The sequence below is a fragment of the Coturnix japonica genome, chromosome 2 (genome assembly GCF_054131305.1).
Source record: "Coturnix japonica strain WE chromosome 2, WE-NBRP24, whole genome shotgun sequence".
Taxonomy (NCBI): Eukaryota; Metazoa; Chordata; class Aves; order Galliformes; family Phasianidae; genus Coturnix; species Coturnix japonica.
The window spans coordinates 7,270,493-7,287,270 of record NC_140664.1 but is presented as its reverse complement, the minus strand read 5'-3'; the positions used below and the strand labels follow the sequence as shown (position 1 = coordinate 7,287,270).

The 16,778-nt window shown below is 35.3% G+C and overlaps 1 protein-coding gene across 17 annotated transcripts in view; it reads left to right on the top strand.

Annotated features, from left to right (window-relative positions):
- Nucleotides 1-16,778, top strand: part of PHF20L1 (PHD finger protein 20 like 1) — a 47,718-nt gene that overhangs the window by 28,429 nt on the left and 2,511 nt on the right. For 4 of the 17 annotated variants that reach the window (XM_085536947.1, XM_015856303.3, XM_015856301.3 and 1 more), the window contains 10 exons: nucleotides 4,467-4,685; nucleotides 4,887-4,943; nucleotides 6,420-6,524; nucleotides 7,390-7,554; nucleotides 7,919-8,100; nucleotides 9,942-10,041; nucleotides 10,975-11,061; nucleotides 11,936-12,131; nucleotides 12,490-12,859; nucleotides 16,239-16,404. In XM_085536947.1, coding sequence (XP_085393073.1) covers nucleotides 4,467-4,685; nucleotides 4,887-4,943; nucleotides 6,420-6,524; nucleotides 7,390-7,554; nucleotides 7,919-8,100; nucleotides 9,942-10,041; nucleotides 10,975-11,061; nucleotides 11,936-12,131; nucleotides 12,490-12,859; nucleotides 16,239-16,404 — 1,647 coding nt within the window. The remainder of the gene's footprint in view (nucleotides 1-4,466; nucleotides 4,686-4,886; nucleotides 4,944-6,419; nucleotides 6,525-7,389; nucleotides 7,555-7,918; nucleotides 8,101-9,941; nucleotides 10,042-10,974; nucleotides 11,062-11,935; nucleotides 12,132-12,489; nucleotides 12,860-16,238; nucleotides 16,405-16,778) is intronic. The other 13 variants (XM_085536952.1, XM_085536951.1, XM_085536950.1 and 10 more) reach the window with 5 other exon arrangements.

Below are 16,778 nucleotides of genomic sequence, written 5' to 3'. Positions count from 1 at the left end.
CCCAGCATGGGAATTTGGGGCTGTATCTATCACACTTCTTAATAGTTTACGGGGTTCTGTCATTTGAGTGAATCACTTGGATAGAAGCAATTAGATTTGGAGAAGAGGTCGCCTTATGATTTGCAGACCCTTTAAAAAAACCCTTTTTTTTAATCTACTTTATGTTGGATGCCTATACGTTTTTTTATATTTCTTATATTACTTTAGTAGGAAAGTGAAGTCAAATTATTGATTATACACTTACTGGAGAGTTATTTGATAAATGTTTGATAACAAGGGACAGATAATGTTAACGTATGTAATTATGCCATTCTTAAAATTGAACTTAGACCTATTTAGAAGAAGAAGTATGATTGGGTTTGCACTGAGTAGTTGCCGTAGTTGCAGTATTCTAGGTCAGTGAAATGTTTTATTCGGTGTGTGTGCGGCCTTCTTGGGCCACACATGCTCCCACTGACTCTGTGTAAGAGGTAATTGATTGCTTTACTGAATTCCAGCATAGCTACTACAGTGTGATGCATAAAAGACCAAGTAGGATTCTTGGATCAATATAGTGTAGGTTAAATTAGATGACTTAAAACATCCCTTATTTCCTTCTCTCTTTCTTTCTCTCTCCCCCAAAAGACTTACTTATTAATGTCTTAAGCTTATTTGTCAAAATGAAGGCTATGAGATTTATAAAGAACTATTATTTAAGGTTTTAAAAATACTACTTAATTTCTCAAGTCAAACCTGGTGGCAATCTCAGCTTACTTTTGATTTGTTGTATAGCAATAGAATAATAGATTACTGGAAAAGTTAGTTTTGCAAATGTCTTTCTATTTCGTGTCTTTGGCCAGTAGAATTAATTTGGGGAGGGGTATAATTGGCCACATAATCGAAATCAACAGCTTCTAGTTGCTGTCATTTATTTTCATTTAATAGAACTTATTTCTTTTACAAGGAATTCAACTTTTTTTTCCTAGCAAGTTTGGTGGATCATTTAAAATGTAACTGGTAATACTGATAGGCATTTACTTCGTTGCCTGCTTCTATAATGGGACTGGCTTGACATCTGAGTAAACTCTTTCTTCTGCATCCTTAACTATCCTTGTGCCTCTGGATTCATCCAGCTGGGTCTTAGTCCTGGCCACAGCTGTGTTTAGGCAGAGAAAGAACATTTTATTTATGATTCAGAAACTTCTGAAATTTCCAGACTATTCTGTCTGGATTTATTTTTTTTTTCTTTTTAAAATCTGAAGTACATTAAATCCATGTCCTTTTATTGGTGTTTCTACTGTTAGATTTTATTGAAGTATTCGGGAGTGACTTGGTGATCTAGACTTTGGTGATAGTGTGGAATTAACTAAATATGTTTAAGTTGAACGTGCTTTCTTTTGTAATCAGTGAAGCAATTAACAATAGTTTCAGAGATTACGGAGGTAAGTTTTTAGGCTGAAATACCTTATTATGATCACTCTCCCTTCTGAGGTACTTCTGAGGTCAAGAGGTACTTTATATTAGACCTAGAGATGTAAGTTATGATTTTGGAAGTTTGGAATTCTGATGGGGGTTACCTGTTGAGCAAATTGAAAAGCAAATTTACCTCATCAAAAACACTGCATTTTAATCACTTCTCTATTGAAAAAATACTGGACTGGTATCCTTCAAAGAGAAGGAATGAAGTGTGCTGAAGTATTGAAGCATAAATGGAAACCGATAATATTATCACAAATTCACTCACTAAATCATTGCACAAAATAGACCTCTTGTTTTATGAAAGCAGTACAAAAACACTGATCAGTTCCTTCACTCTGTAGTCTGCTTGGAAGTTCTGTGTACTTTAATAGATGCTGATACGCTTCTGTTTAATTGTTGAACTGAGTACTGTGCTGTCTATAATGTTACTCCCTGAGTAAACAACATTTGAGCAAGCACTCTGGATTTTAAATTTCAAAGGAAAGTATTGCTTGCAAGTTAACCAATACTACTAGTAGTTGAAGTAAAACCCTGAACTATACTGACTATGTTACACTTCAGTGTTTATATTTTTGTTGTTAGGAAAGTTCAAATATCAAAAGCTCTTGAAAAGAGAATATTGTGCAACAAACTAAATAATTTTAAGTCACTAATGTGCTAAAGTGACAAAAGCAGTGCCACTAAACGATACTGTGTTTGTAGCACAGCATTCTGTTGTCTGCCTGCTCTCATGCTAGTGAGGTTTGTGCCACCTGAACCATGCCAGCTCTGGAAAGGTAGTACTAGAGATGCTGGAAGGGAAGCTATAAATAGCCGTGATTTGAATTTGTTTTTAATGTGAACTCAGTCTATTTTGTGCTAGAAAAACAAAATGTATTTTGCGGTAATGGAACAATAACATCATTAGTTTGGCAAGTCCAATCTTGAAATATCTTTCTCTGCTTTTAATTGCGGTCTTCCCACAGTTCACTGTGTGGGAGATGGCTGAGTAGATACCTGAGTAGGAATAAAGTGGGATTTTGGAAAAACAACATTAATTAATATTCTAATGTCTCCATAACAGGTATATTTTTTTTATATGCATATTTGCATTTTTGCTTTTGTTGCTTGCCCTTCAGACTTTGATAGTCAGCTTTGTTTCATTTTGTAGTTATTTGTAAGGTATAATAATTACACAGTTGAAAAGTGGTTTCTAAACCTTATATTTTCATTTAAGATTTGAGAATCATGGATTTTTTTATCTGTAATCTGTAGTGTTTCAATTCTGTAATATTGCAATAAGCATAGACTAAGTTATGTCAGTATAAGTGAAAAACAAGAGTAGTAGTGTGTATGAATAGTGACAAGAATACGATGGTGTATGCAGGCAAAACAGTCATTTCTCTTTTTGGGTAACTATACAAAGGCAGTTTAGAGAGCTCTGTCATTGAGATGGGTGTTTGTGTGCCCATAGCAGTTTTCTGCCCGCAGTAAAAGTTCCCTCAAACAGTTATCTAATTACTAGTTACCAACTTTTATCAGACATACTTGTCCTGAAATTTGAGATACTAAAATTTGTGTTGTGTCTAGTAAGCTCAGGATGCGTCTGACTGTGTGAGATCAGGATTTCTTTTGAATAATGAAAGCAGAATACTGAATTCTTCTAAATGTACAGACTGGAACTGAATTATTCTAGTCATTGTTCAAAGAGAGAACATGAAATTTTCATCAAAATAGCAAACCGCATTAGGTGCATTTGGGTGATCCTTTTATGTTCAATACATTAATAGCATCAAGATGTGGAGAAGAACCACTATTTTACTGCGGTGCTAAAATATGTTCACTGTGTGGCAGGTGGCAAAACCATTTGTTCTATAACAGAGACACATGTTAACGAGGAAATCAAAGAAAGTAATACTTGATACAGTGTTGATAACTATCTCTGTGAGCTAACTGCCCTTGAAATAGAGAAAGGCAAATCTTAGATGGTTCACCAAAGTCAGTACGATTATGTTCTTACATGTGATGTTTGATTCAAGCTACTGGAGAGGCTCAAGAAGGCACAGCTCATGAATTAGAAGGCCTCATGAAGTTGAGCAGTTGCATATGACTGCTTGCTTGATTGCGTAGTATCCTGAAGTCTTGCATTGTACAGCTGGAAACATCTGGCTTTTGAGAATGCTGTGTGGTGTGATAAATGATGCTGCAGCTTTCTCACACTAGCTTTTTGACTGCTTCCCAGAGAAGGCTGCATAGGGACTGGAGTAAGTTTCATGTAAAGTGTATTGCATCTTAACAGAATTGGGTATATCTGTCCAAGCCTGGAAAGTAGCCCTATAGAGCCACCAACAAGCTGTGCCTTTTGTCCAGAGTTATGACTGGTGAATTAATAATTTTAACATTGCCTGTTCCAAATCAGCTTTAGGGATTAATTATGCAAGTTGTTTCCTCATTTATGTCAGTTACAGGTAGGAGAACTTCCTTCAAAGTATAGCAGTCTTACTGAATAGTGCAGAATAATTGTTGGTAAATGTTTGAGTTCTGACAAATTATCACAGGAGCTTGCATGTAATTCAAATATAGATAAAATACATAGAATCAATAAAAATGCAGTAAGCTGAAATATAAATACACAGCACTGAAAATTTAGGTATGAGAGCTGTTCTCTGCTCACATAATAGAATGAGGTAACTTGAATGATGCTAACAAAATCAGGACTTTTGCTGTTAGTATTGATTTCTATTACAGTGGAATGAAAAGGAAACAAAAAGGTGTAAAATAGGAGCAAAAATATGTTTTAAGCAGAAACATCATTTAGAAATGAACGCGAAATCCAAACTAGACTAGAAACTTCTATGGCATGTATTGTTTTGTATGTGAAACTAAGATCTAGGCATTCATATGCAGTAATTATATGTGAAGCATGATTATGTAATTACCAGTATTTGATGTTTCAGTGATCTTACTCAGCCAGTGATCTGGCTGTAATCCTTACTGAATGCCTAGTAAATCTGTCTTCTTGTTTTCAGCACCCTCGTCTCATGTACATGCCTTACATCTGGAATTGCCTTTAACCAATAGTCTAAAGTTACCCAAAGGGAGTAGTAAAAAAAAGAGGTCTTCCACATCAGTGAGCTCTGAAGGGACAGAGATACAGTACTCTGTGCCCATAAAGGAGAAATGTTTTGAGAGTCTGAAGGAGAAAATATTAAAGAACGTGATTGAGAAGGACAAGCATTCAGAAGTTGGTAAACTACAATGCTTTTTGTTTCCAGTGCTTTAGACAATAAAATTAAATGTAAATTGGCATTAAAGTCATCGTTGTATTGCTTATCGTGTATGTATTATGTTATATACCAGTAGACATTTTTACAGTCTAATGGTTTTTACAAGAAAGAGGTGTTATTAGTCAGACGTTGCACTTAAATATCACATTCCTAAATTTTCAGGTGCAGTGAGAGTGGAAAGAAAAGGAAAATTGGAAGAGAAGAGTTCCACAACGTATGGTATGTATGGAACAATGATATTTTTAGGAAAAAAGTAAAAGTCTCTAATGTTTACTTGATGCCCCTAAAGTACAAATGTAGGAGTGTAAAATATTTCCAGGGTCCAGCTGTATTCCCTTAGTTCAGGATCTTTAAAACTGTTTTAATGTGTATGGCAAGTTGATAGTAAAGCAATAATTATGTAAGAAAAATAATGCTCCCTTAAGAAGGATTTGTGTAGTGCTTGTGGAAGGACAAAGCCAAAGGTGGATGATTCTGGTTGTTGAGTTGCTGTGGTGGTTGTTTTGTTTTGTTTTCTCCACTTTAACTCATGATTACATAAATGTAGGGAATGGAAGGGACCTAGAAATAATCAAGTCCATCTCCCTTGCAAAGCAGGCTCCCTAGATCAGGTTGCATGGGTAGGCATCCAAGTGGGTCTTGGATATCTCCAGAGAATCTACAGCCTCCATGGGAAGCCGGTTCTGGTGTTCTGTCACCCTCACAGTGAAGACGTTCTTATGCACATTTGTATGGAATTTGCTATGCTTCAGTTTGTGACTGTTTCCCTTGTCCTGTCTCCATACACTGCTGAAAAGAGTCTGGCCTCATGCCTTTGCCTCCTGCAGTGTGTCAGATCCCCTCTCAGTCTTCTTTTCTCGAGGCTAAACAGACCCAGTTCACTCAGCCTTTCCTCATAAGAGATTATCTCCAGGTCTTTTATCGTCTTCGTGGCCCTCCACTAAGCTCCTTCCAGGATACTACAGTAATACTGCATTTATTTTGATGTTGTAGCCAATAAGAACAAGGGGAAAAAAAGGAAAATTTTGAGTGTTAATAACAAACCATTTGGCAGTTCTTCAATTAAGAGGTCTTTGGTTTTCCTCAGTGCAAATATAGTTCAATTATAGATGGAGTGAAATTCAGACATGAATTGGCCTGCCTTTTCTGTAAGTAAAGAGTTATGCTTCTAAACTGCACAAGTAGATACTAAATACTCATATATATATATAGATATGTGTGTGTGTATATATATATATACACACACACACACATATATACAAGAAAGAATCCTTCAACATTGACATTAATGATTTCCTTTCTGTAACAGTTCCGTTTCCTTAGCGAGCTGCTGATTAATTAGAAAATGACCTTAGAATGACAGTGCTGTGAGATTTTCTGTGTGGGAGAGTTAATAAGTTAAATGGAATTTCTCTAAGTTGGAGTACTTTTCCTTATGCATATATCAATAGTGCCACTTATAAGTGAAGTGCAAAGCAAAAGATGCACCGTAAAATTTAGTCAACATTTATTTTCTAAGAAGATCTTGCTTGAAAGTGCTGACAGCATGAGCAGTTTTGTGATAAAGTTACTTAGCTGTCATAAACAGTTTAATTAACATTACTTATGCCACCACAATAGTTTGAGATTAAAACGATGAGCTAAAAAAATAAGCAGTTTGGAGTGATGTTTTAAAATGATAAGATTTTCTTTCAGGTAAGAAGAAAGAAAAGGAAAAGGAGAAAAAAGAAAAGAAGGAAAAAGACCATAAATCAAAACAGAAAAAGAAGAAGAAAAAGAAGAAGAAATCTAAGCAGCATGGTAAGATAAATGTGCAGTTTCTGAAGGTGTGCCGAACTATTTAGTGCTTTTCTGACATAGTTATTAAAATTTCTCAGCAATGTAAATATAAAAATTTAAAAATATCAGAGAACATATTGTGGCCTTAGTGATATAAGCGAACTTGGGCCTGTGACTTCATTTCTACTTACAAGCTTGTCTCTACGTGATAGACAGACATTTCATAGGCATTTTGTCTTCTGTCAGAATATGTATATCCAGGTAATAATGGTTTTCCTTTTTGCCTCTTTAGACTCTTCCTTTGAAATACATCTACCCCTTATCTTGTTTGGACATTGCAATAGTTCTAGTGTCCAACCTGTTGCTAAATTTCAGAGGTTTGTTGTATGAGATGGGGCCTTTCGGTGTCCTGGGAGGGACCTGAGCTAGGTGTGTTCTGCTCCCATTGAGTTCTTAGAGATGAACCACTGAGGGGCAGATTACCTGTGAGGGCCCAGCAGAGCCCTGCAGTAGTCTTTGTGTTCTTTATAGGTGGGCTTCTATCATTTAACCTGACAGAATAGTCTGCGATTACTTTTAGGAAGTGTTGTTTACAATGCTGCAACTAGATCTAAGGAAAAGAGATCTACCAGTAGGATCTCTAGGGATAACAGATGGTAAAGGATGAACTTTAGGAGAAAAAAAATGATACCATGCAAATGTTTTTCTTACTCATACAATGATAAAATGTTGAATGAAAAAGTGTTCCTCTATACATTCTGAGACTGGTGGGTATCAGGGGAGTGTTGAATGTGTTGTTCTTTTTTAATGCTTATGTTAGCTACTAGGCTTCACTTGTCACAAACTTTACTATTTGTAACATTAACTAATCTTGTTAACTTTTCAGATTATTCAGATTATGAAGATAGTTCCGTTGAGTTCTTGGACAGGTGCTCTTCTCCATTGACGCGGTCCTCAGGAAGCTCTCTGACTTTGCGCAGCATGTTCTCAGAGAAGAATACATCATACCAGTATCCAAGAGCTATCTTGTCTGTTGACCTTAGTGGAGAAAGTAGGTTGGCTGGGCCAAAACTGTCCATTTGTAGGTTTAATTCCTTAGGAAATGTAGTTTTAAAGAAAATGTTTCATATAAACTTTTAATGTAGGTATAAATTGCAACTGCCTTTGATTCAAGTAGTTGAAGTACAAGAGTTCAGACTCCTCAAGCTGTTCTGCATTGTACTTTGTGTATCACATTACATTAAAAATATTCTGGGGAATCATCAAGAAATCTTAACATAGCAGCAGTGCATTTGAGTGTATTTATTTATTTATTTTTGACATGCTCAAGACTTCTAAATGACAGAAAAATTGGTTTTTTTTTTGAAGCATTGAGTTTCTTTACACACATTCTCACTTATGTGACTTTTTACTAGACCTTTCAGATATGGAGTTCTTGGATGATTCCTCTACAGAGAGTTTGTTACTTAGTGGTGATGAATACAATCAGGATTTTGATTCAACTAACTTTGAAGAGTCTCAGGATGAAGATGATGCTCTCAATGAAATTGTTAGATGCATTTGTGAACTGGATGAAGAAAACGGCTTTATGATTCAGGTAAAGGAATTAGGGGGTTGAATTTTCCACGTAAATTTTGTGCTTTTGAAGATTCCCTTTTAAGATTTTATAGACTGAATTTACATTGAGAAATGTAAATAGAAGTGGTCAACAATAATAAAATATTTTGTACTTAGATTCTCCGGCATATGCAGAGCATTTTCTCTTGGATGGGTTTCTTCTAACCATTTAATATGCAGAACAGGTTTGTAAGGAAGGGTAAACTTTTTCCTTATAGATGGAAAAAATGCTTTTTCGCACACTAATCATTCTCTCTGTCTACAGACCTATGTAGTTATACCAGCACTTCTTGTCTAGTCCTTATCCTAGACAGTACCTGCTATAGACACCACGACTGCTCACTTAATACACCTCAGCTGTATACAAGATGAATCTCTGTATATGATCTCTGCCATACAGATGTTAATATTATCAGCATCTTTGTGCTGCATTTATACTTCATCTTTAAAACAGCAATTCTCAAACAAGAAACTACTTGCTCGTTTTAGAAACTACTAAGATTGTAAGTCTTAATATAAAAATAGAACAGATAACATTTGAAGAGTGTGTGGTGTCTGCATGGCATCCAGCTGATGACAGGTTGCAACTGCTGCTTCATGTGTGTTTGTACTGCAGTGAGGGGTTGCCTCATTTAAAGTCCTTGTCTCAAAGAATTTATAAGAGTGATTAGATCAGATGCAATGAAAAGAGAAGAACAACTCTGTTGTCCATAAATTTGAAAAGTTCATGAACTTTTTGTGTTTTTTGCACTTAAAGGGAAAGGTATGTATTCCGCTATCAACATGGTAGTGTTTCTGTTGAAAAATACTAAGCCTTTAATTGATATCTGAAGGAAGCAAGAATGATTGTCCTGTTAATGGACTTCAAGTGAGTCTTTGGAAATGAAAGGAAGTTATGAAAAAGAAGTCCCTGGAAATGCATTACTAAAATGCAGTGGTATGATGGAGGAATTGAGCAGCGTTTCAGCAACGGTGATAATAACACAAGTAAAAATGGACCAATGTAGAAATTCTTAGAGAGAGGAGAGGAATTTGTAACTATAGTGGTATGACCAGGAAAGGTGGCTTCAGTGTTTTGAATATGCTGATGCTCGACATTTGTATCAGCAGAGGAGTGAATTTCAGTGGTAAACAGCAGATATTTAGAAAACAGATGAAACACTGACCTAAGAAAGGGAAATATACCTAAAAATGATAGTTTCCTGCCTATTTCTTATATCCAGTGACAGCCTGATGTTGACTGCTTGTCTCCTTTCCATACTTTGTGTCACTGGGAGCAACCAGTTTCCTGTTTCTAAGCCTTCATGTCTTACCACTTCTATTTTGCTCTCCTATTCTCTTATTTCTCCTCTTTCATTTTCTCTTCATTTTCTTTTTCTTTTAGATTTTCCATTGGTGCGATATTAAAAGCACATCTTTCTAGCGCACTGGAGAGATGCTTTGTAAATATAAATTATTAAACTGAAGAGTTTTCTACTTTTCACTGTTATGCTGTAATGTATTACATTATCTTTCTATTTTACTGTACTATATTTTTGTCTCTGTTACACTGCTAAATATCTAGGTGCTAAATGTTGAGTGTTGTAATAAAATACTGTTAAATATTGCGTCTTCATTTTTTTTTTTCCAGTTTGGAATTTGTGGGTGAGGAAACTAAAGCTACCTTTAGCCTTGTCTTTGCCGACCCAAACATAATTATTTTACTCAATCCAGCTGTTTAAGTTAAACTGTCATTCATTGAATTTTGTTGATTACAAGTAATAGTTTCTGATTTTTGAATCTGCTTAGTTTTAGTTTTTGCTTTTGTTTTTTTGACGTCAGTGTGAAGAATGCTTGTGTTGGCAGCACAGTGTATGCATGGGATTATTAGAGGACAGCATTCCAGAGCAGTACATCTGTTATATCTGCAGAGATCCACCAGGTATGAGTAAACCACCTTTATCTGCAGCTGTCTGGTTGGGATTTTTAAGCAGAAGTCTTATACATTGCTTAAATTGTTAAAGCTTTGTGCATTTTATGTATGTTTCACTTCTTTGAGGTTAACTCTTCTAAGTCTTACTGTAAGCAGAGACTTACTTTTCTTTTAGTACTGTCTCGTTAAACTTGCTAAGTCTTCATTGTGACTTGAATTACAGTAGCTTTGTTTTTTGAACTGAGTATCTTCAAACCTTTAGGTCTTATTAATTTCACTGTACTCTGAAAAGTCTGCAAATGAAGCATTCTTGTTCAAATATCTGCTTTGCATATGGTTGGAATCGGATCTGTTTGTTTAAATACCGTTTTTAGAGAAAAGGACTCATTGCCACCATACACTTATATATGCTATGGCTGTTGCTTCATATTAGTTGGGATTTCTTAACGTGTCTTTTTGCCTGGAATTGTGTAAATAAGTTGAATATGTAATACATATGCAGAAATCTGGCACTCCTGTTTAACTTTAAGATGCGCTTTGTGTGCTAAAGTTTTTAATATTTCTCCTAACAATTGATACAGATGTCCTCTAGTGATTTATCCAACAGGGTTATCTGAAGCCTATTTGCAGAGTTATTAAATAATACAGTTTTCATTAGTTCTTCCTGAGAAGAAAATTTAGTAATTAGAGCTGGACGGAAGTGACTTTTTCCATTTGCCCCAAACTGAGTGTTGGTTGATAGTATAAAGTCATGTCTCATAGTTCCTTATGTGGTGTATTCTGAGCAATCAAGCCTTTTCTTATTTATAACAACTAATTTGTCTTGTGTTCTTTCCCTGCACTGTACTAGGTACTTCGTTATCCCCTGCTATACGGAGACTGTGTCCCTAAATTTTATCTTCTCTCCCTTCCTAACTATTACTTCTTTTCTTTCTATGTCAGGAGAAAAAGGTCATTCACAATGTCAGTATTTTAAAGTGTATTGGGATAATGGGCAGAAAGGAGATAGACAGGGTATTCTCCTGAAAGGTATGAAGGGCTTCCATCAACCCATTCTTTGTTATGTATATGATGATAGTCTGATATGAAATTTAGTGTAAGATATTGAAATCTTAGTCAGTTTGTTTATCTGGGCTCATCACTGTAAACGAAAATAATTAGCGTTATATATTGCTTTTGCTTTTTTAATTTTTTAAAAAAATTATTTTACCTTAGAAGCATTAGCTAAGTACTCATTAATGCCTGTTGGATTAAAATTGTAGATGATATCATAGCATGGGATACGTAGAGGCTGCTTATGTTTTTATCCTGTCTAGCAGTGTTTGGTTAAAGACCTCTCAAAGAAGAGCGTAAGAATTCTGCTGTCACATATTTTTGAGTTTTCTCTTTTCATGAAGCCACCTTCTGGCTTCTTATAAGTAGTTATTGAATACATCGTTGTAGCAAAATATTTGTTAGCTTTTCCCAAGTAACCTAGATGTTAAAATCCTCTTCAACACTTCCATCAGTATTTTAATTACTTTTTAACTTCTGCAGCTTTTGTAAAACAAAAAAATGAAGTTCCAGTTATTTTAAAAGATTTATTTTTTTTTTGCAGTTTGATTGGCGTACACTTTCTTTATAATTTGTACTTTAATCACAACGTTAATTAGATTGTTCATTTCCAAGTGCCATTTAGAGAGATTGAGTTTTCAGCTTTGCTTTTTAAGTGAAGTAACAAGTGTTCCCTTTAAATCCTAGAAAATTAAGTTTTAGATAATAAAATAATAAGGTCTTGAATCATTCTGTCATGGATGTTAGGAGACATTTAGGAGATACAACAAATAATTATAGCGCTTTAGTTTTAAATGCAATTCTGCTGTGGCTTTAGATGTTTCTGAATTTTTGAATTGTTTACCTCCAGGTCAGAGGTGGAGTGCCAAATATCTTTATGATAAGGACTGGCTAAACAATGGACACATGTGTGGTTTGTCATTTTTGAAAGAGAACTACTCTCATCTTAATGCCAAAAAGATTGTGTCAACGCATCACCTGCTGGCAGATGTATATGGTGTAACAGAAATATTGCATGGATTGCAGTTGAAGATTGGGATATTAAAGTAAGTATCAGTCCAGGGTTTATTCCAGCTTAAATAGTTCCAGTGCGACATGTACCTTCATCTTCTGCAGGGGTTAGATGTTCAGCAGAGTTGGTATATAATTTGTGGGTTTTTTTATTTTTTGTTTTTTTGCTGTTTGGTTTTTATTGCTGTTTTTTTGTGGTTTTTTTTTTAAGTAGCTGACTTGATGCTAATGGGGCAGTGTGAATTTATTCTGAATTGATAAAGTGACCCAGCAGTGCTCTCTTATCTTTGATAATGTCACTTGTCTTAGCTCTGGTCTAGCAGAAGTGGATTTATAATAGTACAGCACTGTAAGAGGATCTTCTGTATGACGTTTTTCTCATCTTTGTTGTAGAAATAAACATCACCCAGACCTTCATCTCTGGGCTTATTCGGGAAAGCGAAAAGAGCAAGAACAAATAACTCTCGGAGTAGAGAAAAAGATAGTGACTTTTCCACATGCTGTTAATCCAACTGAAAGGACGTATCATGGTCAAAACCATAAAGAACTACCTAGTTTACCCCAGAAAATGGAAGAAACATATATCACGAGTGAGCACAGTTACCAAAAGCCACAGAGTTTTGGTCAAGATTGCAAGGCAGTCGCTGACCCTATGAGCTCAGATGATGAAGATACAAGTAGTTTTGAGGAAGACCAGGAATTTTGTTCAGAGAACAAAAACTGTTTACAATACTCTTTTAAAGATGATGGCATGAATGAGCAGGTAAGTACCATCATTCATCTGGGAAGTTTCTTGATTAGGCAAATATGTTTAATCTGATAAAGGTCAAGTATGTGAGTAATTCAGAAGTGTTTGTTAGAACTCAGCATACTCTATCAAATAAGTCAGTGCCAATTAGTAAAAATCAGAGCAAAGTAGACATATTTGGTTTGTTGAACTGCAAAATAAGTTTCAAGTATTGTCTGTGCTAAAGCTGTTTATATTTGTTCTTCTCCAATATTACAAAAGAAAAAAAACAGAATTTCACTGTTTTCTGAGAGCTGAGGAAAACAGAGCAAGTTTTCTTTTTTCTCTCAATTCTATTTTCTATTTGTATTTTTGTTTAACTGAGATTTCATTAGTGTTAGTTATCGTGCTCTACTCTCCTTTCAATAGTGATATTGCCAACAAGTCCACTAGTATTAATTAAGCCAATTTAAAAGTTGTGTGCAATTTCTTTTGAGTTTTTAATACTGCATATTTCTTCTACTTAAAGCTTTCACAGACTTTTAGTCAGGATTATATTTGGTAATTTAATACGCCTTTCTCAGTTTTGCGTTACATGTTTGAATGCATTACACTGTGGATAGGAGTTGATACTTTTTAGTCTGGTCTTACTCAAGAATTCTCTTTAAGAAAAAAATAATCCACAAGACAAGAATGAAAAGCAACCAAAAATAAATAAATAAACCTTTCCGTTTTCTACAATACCGACTGTGAGAATAAATCGCCCAATTCATCTCCTTTTCGAAGTACAGTTTCTGATGTGGAGGAAATGAGTAAGATGCATCTTTTTTCTTCTAATTCTAGTTTTAAAATTGGCATGTGAGCTGTGTAATCTGAATGGAAAATTTTGGCTCATTCCAGTTAGAACTGACTATGCTAAATTGCATGTTTATACTCAGTTTCTGTAGTAAATAAACTTGCAGCAGTGTCAAATAGGCTTTCTCTCCAACAGTTGGTTATGTAGTATTTGCAATGATTATTTTTGTAGAATTAAGTAGAAAACATATAACTGAAAAAATAATGTTTCTGGTAGAGACTAAATCATGTACCTGAAGAGCTGGATACTCTCTCTTCCAAACTTGGAGGAGATCTGTTGGGACAGTGTCAGAATACTACTTCTTTTGGGATGCCTTAGTTCATCTTCCTGCCAGTAGTTAGCCTTGCTACTAAAATATGGCTTACTGTCTGGACATAGATGTGTTGAAGAGCACTCTAGTTTCTCCATGAGCTACTTTTTACTCAGGAGTGTGCTGACACTGGCACTGAAGTGCCATTTTGACATGAAGTGGCTTCTGGCTAAGGAGCTTTCTTCACTTCTCCTTCTCAAACTTCTGTTTTGGATTTTGCATAGAATTGCTCTGGTTGGAAGAGACCTTAAAGATCATTGAGTCCAACTACAACCTAATCATATGCATTCTCCTTTCTACCTTCCTGTCTTTTCTTAAACATGGGTTCTTAATATCCTAGAATGGCTTAAATTAGAATCTATGGATCTGTTGCAGATCTTCTTTTCTTTTAGAAGCTATGACCAGATTATTTTATTCTGATCCCTTTTTGGACCATACGTCTACTTTTTCCTTCTGGAAATGTTACCTTGCCCCACCTCACTCTCCCACTTATTTCTTCTTCTATAACTGTTGTGTGTTCTACTTCTTACCACTGCTTTCAGCACCTCCTGATAGTCTTCATTGATCTGATTCCCTGGTCTCTTAGCTTAGAGGAGAACCTGTTTGGTTTTAAGTTATGTTTTATGAACTGACCAGTTCAGTAAAACAAAGGTCATAAAAAGGAAATATATGGTAGGAATAAAGAAAAAAAACAACAACTATGTTGCTTAATCTGTAGTTGTCTCTCAGCTTCAAGATTTTTTTTCTCATTGCCACAGGCATCTGAAAAATTCACGTAACAGATGATACTGATATATGATATAGAATTGAAGCCTCATTCAGCAGGGCAAAAATGGCATTCTTCTCTCTTAGGTGTACAGATGCATCTGAAAATTGTCGGAAATGGGGCGTTTGGTCTTTGTATAGAATATTTCCAATGTAATTGTGAAGAATGTGAATAGTGAAATTAAGGAGGCAGAACTGATATTTGAAAGATGGAAGATTTTATCTAGTTTGAGAGTTTAGAGGCATTTATGACATTCAAAAATGATCTTCGGTAAATAATTTTGTGAATATTGTGAATATTAAGTGCTTGTCCTCTAGGACGTGCTTTCAAAGCTGTCAGCAGGATGGTCTAAGTTGGACTTAATTTTTTAAGGCTTAAATGAAATTGTTGATTTCTGCTTAGGAAGTGGTTAAAGATCTGTCAGTTCCCCACTTCTTGGTTTTTATACTCTTACTGTCGATGACTGGAAGAAGACACATGTAAAGTATGTACTGATGTGACGTGGAAAGCGTTTTAGAACTTCATCGATGAAGTGTATTAAAATAATTAAATTCATTACTTGCCCTTACATCAAAGTCATTTCTTGCTGTGAACTGATTCTGTGTGAGAACATACCTTGAATTTTCCTTGAATTAAGTCTCTAAAACAGAATCGTTAATAATGAAATAACTTCCATCAGATAAGAAGTCATAATGAGTATAACATTAAAACTTCAAATCCTTCAAAGTAACAGAGATTCTTTGAAGAAACACATTAATTAATCTGGTATACTTTCTTTGGTCGCAGCCAGTGGCTAAAACATCAGACAGATAAGATGAGAAATTTGTTTGCTGTCGTCTTTGAAATAATTAGTTTGTTCAAAACAAGTTAATCTTCTACATATACCACATTTGCATAGCATGGCATCAGTGTTAAGGTTCCTTTACCCAGCCCTGAACACATTTAATTCTGGCTAAAACTTGTAGTGGCAAGTTACAGGGAATCACAGTGTAGGGAGCAAAGACTTCTGTTTGTAACAACAGATGAATGGCACACTTTGCAAAACAACAACTTCTGACATCTTCGGCATCAGTGTATTTTGTGCAGCTTTCATTCATTCTTTGCCTATACTTGGAGCAGTCCTTTGGGTTTTGTATATTTTTTTGTTGTTACACTGATGCAGTTCAGCACTTCATGAATTGAGTCATGATTTTTGTAAACAGAGCACAGAAATACAACCTGTCTTACTGCATTAAAGAAACTTTACCTGCCCTCACTTCTGTTTTGCTCCCCCAGTAAAAAACTTGCTCATTTGTATGGAATTTGCATTTTGTTTGTTTTAATTTACTGATGTGTTCTGATACCTGGCTGCTGAATATGCTTTTGTCAAGGAGGCAGAAGTACAGTTCTAAAACAGTGTAGTGTATCAAGGGTCAAAATGAACACTAGAAATTAAATAGATACTCTTAAATGGCAATTTTTTCTTTCTGTTGCCCCTATGAAGAAGAATTCTGCTGAAGGAAACACTGTGTTTGTTTGTAATGAAAGAAAAGGCTCAGAGGAACAAGTGGATGCACATCTTCAATGGCAGCTAAATCTCCTTACCCATATAGAGAATGTACAGAATGAAGTCACCAGCAGAATGGACCTGATTGAAAAGGAAGTTGATGGTAACTGCATTTACAGATGCTTGTGTATATACCTAAAATAGCTTGATTGTCCTATTACTTGACAGTATTTAGGAAAAGTTGGTTCATTCTGCCTAACTGGATTCAGGAAAGCAAACCAGGCTTCCTGGGAAAGCATGCGTGAGACTGTACTGTAGAAGTAAACATTGCAGCACATGAATTTACTCTCTAGTTGGAGAAAGGTAGGAATGAGAGGGACTTGAGTGCAGTATTTTCATGAGAATCCTTCATAATTTTTGTCAAATGGTCATTTGACTCTTATTTGCAGTTTTATTACCTCCTCACATGAGGCAGTGTTTCTTGAAATACAAGGTTTCTTTTGCCTTTTTTGTTTCTACAAGCATAGAATTTAATTT